The 2,651-nt window shown below is 34.2% G+C and overlaps 1 protein-coding gene and 1 long non-coding RNA gene across 3 annotated transcripts; both read right to left on the bottom strand.

The window, feature by feature from the left end:
- Nucleotides 1-315: 315 nt before the first annotated feature.
- LOC109587860 (uncharacterized) lies at nucleotides 316-1,739 on the bottom strand. Its single transcript, XM_020004078.1, has 3 exons — nucleotides 1,699-1,739; nucleotides 1,117-1,647; nucleotides 316-397 (listed from the first exon to the last, which is right to left on the bottom strand). Exons 1-3 carry the CDS (start codon nucleotides 1,706-1,708, stop codon nucleotides 378-380), a joined length of 561 nt encoding a protein of 186 aa, XP_019859637.1. The 5' UTR covers nucleotides 1,709-1,739; the 3' UTR covers nucleotides 316-377.
- A 424-nt stretch (nucleotides 1,740-2,163) lies between these two features.
- LOC109587859 (uncharacterized) lies at nucleotides 2,164-2,651 on the bottom strand. 2 transcript variants are annotated; one of them, XR_002187832.1, is made up of 3 exons: nucleotides 2,615-2,651; nucleotides 2,372-2,480; nucleotides 2,164-2,303 (listed from the first exon to the last, which is right to left on the bottom strand). It is a non-coding gene; the product is annotated as an uncharacterized LOC109587859 (long non-coding RNA). The 2 variants fall into 2 exon arrangements; XR_002187833.1 differs by having other exon boundaries at nucleotides 2,164-2,300.

The raw sequence follows: 2,651 nt of genomic DNA, 5'->3' as shown, positions 1-2,651 counted from the left end.
CGATCAATTCAAATTTTTCATTTTGTTTCCCTTGGCACAGATACATGTCATTTGTGGCTGAATATGACAACATTTGACAATATCATTCATAAATGGAGTAAAATGATTATTAGAGTTCAGTAAACTAAATGAATGAATAAATGAAAGACAACCAGACTACCTAGTCCCTCACCCACACAAAGCATTCGTGAGGGACGTTAATCAATAAATTTAATTAGACCATGTGGACAAATTATTAATAGGTGGAGTAGGATGCATCCATGCTTGAAGGCTTCATTTTGAATTTTGTATTTTTACTTTTATGTAACTGATGTAACTCAAAATTAGTTAGTCAAATCAACTGTCTCTTCATACAATGATGGCTCATGCTCACTCCTTCAATGTTTACATGCACCTACTTAATATGCAAATGATAACAAAAATAATGATTGAAAAATATGTCATCACAAGCAGAGTATAGCTTGTTAATATATGTATTAATTAATTGGGGCAAGCAAAAGCGAGCTCCACATAGTCGAGTCGAGTATGTCTGTCTGTTTGTACACGTACGTCACTCCTATTTATGCGTTTATAAAAAAATAACAATTACACATTTTAAAATGATAATTTTGATAATTACGGTACCACGTGCAAAAACAAAGAAATCACTGGACAAGAGGAGTTCAAGAGTATTAAAAAAAACAAGAGAAGCTGAAGCTTAAAGCTTGAGTAATTCACAAGAAGATGCTTGTGAAGCTCGTCGACTTCTTCGTAATGAGCGTGAGAAGGAGCAAGACTGAGGAGGAGAAAAGAGCGAGGAGGTCCAGTAGAAATGCTAGAGATAGGTTTTTTCGCACTCAAAGACAACAAATGGAGTCTCCTTCTGGCTTCTGAGACCAACTATCTTTCATCCTAGATCTATATAACTGCAAAGATTCTTTACTCAAAGCTAGAAGCTATGAAATTCCTTCCATGCAAATTCTGCATTAGTGTATTGACATCATATTCACATCAGTCAACATTCAAGGTTTAATAGCCACTACATCATTGTCTATATAAACATTGTATATTGCTAATCAAAATGTTAATCGTTTTGCTCGCCCCTTAATGTTTTACATTCGCCTAGTAAATACTTACTTGTTGATAAATTTAATAAATTCTGCTCATTAGTACGAATACGACCCCTACCAATATGAATATACTGATACTGTGATTGGTATGTAGTGGGTGTAGAACCATTCCCTCCTATCATAAATAGGTATTCTGTACCCATAGACTCCATACACACCATACCACCAAACGCTCTCTTCATTACAGCATCACTGGTTGGTATTATATTACTCCATTCATATGTTAGACTGTTAAATGAGTTCACGTCATTATGAAAGCACATTTCATCTCCACATTTACCACCAAAAAAGAAGATGTCATTGTTTCTGGTAGTACAAAAGTATCCTATAGCTCCTAGAGGAGGTGACGTTCCTCTGGTCACATGAGAGGACCAAAGACCAGTCCTAAACTCCAGTCTATCAATGGTGGACAATAATTTCCTCTTTTGTGGGGAATCATGAACAAGAGGTAAGTTAGGCCTATCCCCTCCCCACAGGAACACTGATTCTCCTACTACAGGAGCTGAGTGTCCTGATATCCCTCCCAGTTGATAGATACCTGTAAAATACAAACATGATGAGAAAGAGGAGGAAGAAAACAGAAACTCACCTTTAGACATTGTTTGTCAAGAATGTTGATTAACCAGCCACACCCATGATAACAATATTCATTTAATGAATATTGTATACTCATAATCACCCACACCCATATCACCTTCTAAATTAAATCCAATCACTGCCAACATTATAACAATAAGTACAGTAATTATTAGTTGGTTGTATGTCAAGGAATACATCAGGTTAAAACATGTCTTCTTTGCTTGCTGATGAGGTGATGGTCCTGCTATTGAATGCATTGGAATATATTCTTCTTAGTGAGTTAGTGGTGAGTCCAATTAATAATAATTGGTAGTTGGTGCTCTCTTGGTGATTATGATAAAAGGTACTTGAGCTAGTACTTACAAGAAATGTACTCACAAACTAACCCTCAGGTATAATAGTAATACAAAATATTACAATCACTGAAAAGAATTCAAGTTTTATTATTATTATTATTATTAATGTTAATGCATTATAGCAAACATGACAAACAATATCTTAACTGGAATTATTAGAGATTTTATATTACATGAGAGTTTTGTAGTCAGTACTTGTAACAAAGAGACTAAACTCAAGTGTAGATTGCATTATTCATTACAAGTCAAATATCACCTACTGGACACAACAATAAATAAAATAATGACAATTACTTTTTATACTATAGTAAACTCATCAAACTATACCTCATAGTATAACTTCATACACTGTAGCCTTCTTGTCTCCAGATCCAGTAACAATAAAACGATCGTCAACTGATATGTCACAGCTTAAAACACTACTGCTTTCAGACATCTGTATGTATAGGATACAATCATTATTTCATTGTGCATTAATGTATAATTATAAATAAGACTACACACACATAATAATAGTAACAAGTACAAATACCACTGTACAGTTAATGTTAATAATAATGGACTATGTACCTGGAATATACTAGCACCATAAGGTGTTCTCCATGCA

This window comes from Amphimedon queenslandica, unplaced genomic scaffold, assembly GCF_000090795.2.
Source record: "Amphimedon queenslandica unplaced genomic scaffold, v1.1 AMPQUscaffold_12419, whole genome shotgun sequence".
NCBI classification, from domain to species: Eukaryota; Metazoa; Porifera; class Demospongiae; order Haplosclerida; family Niphatidae; genus Amphimedon; species Amphimedon queenslandica.
This window is presented reverse-complemented; position numbering and strand designations above follow the sequence as displayed.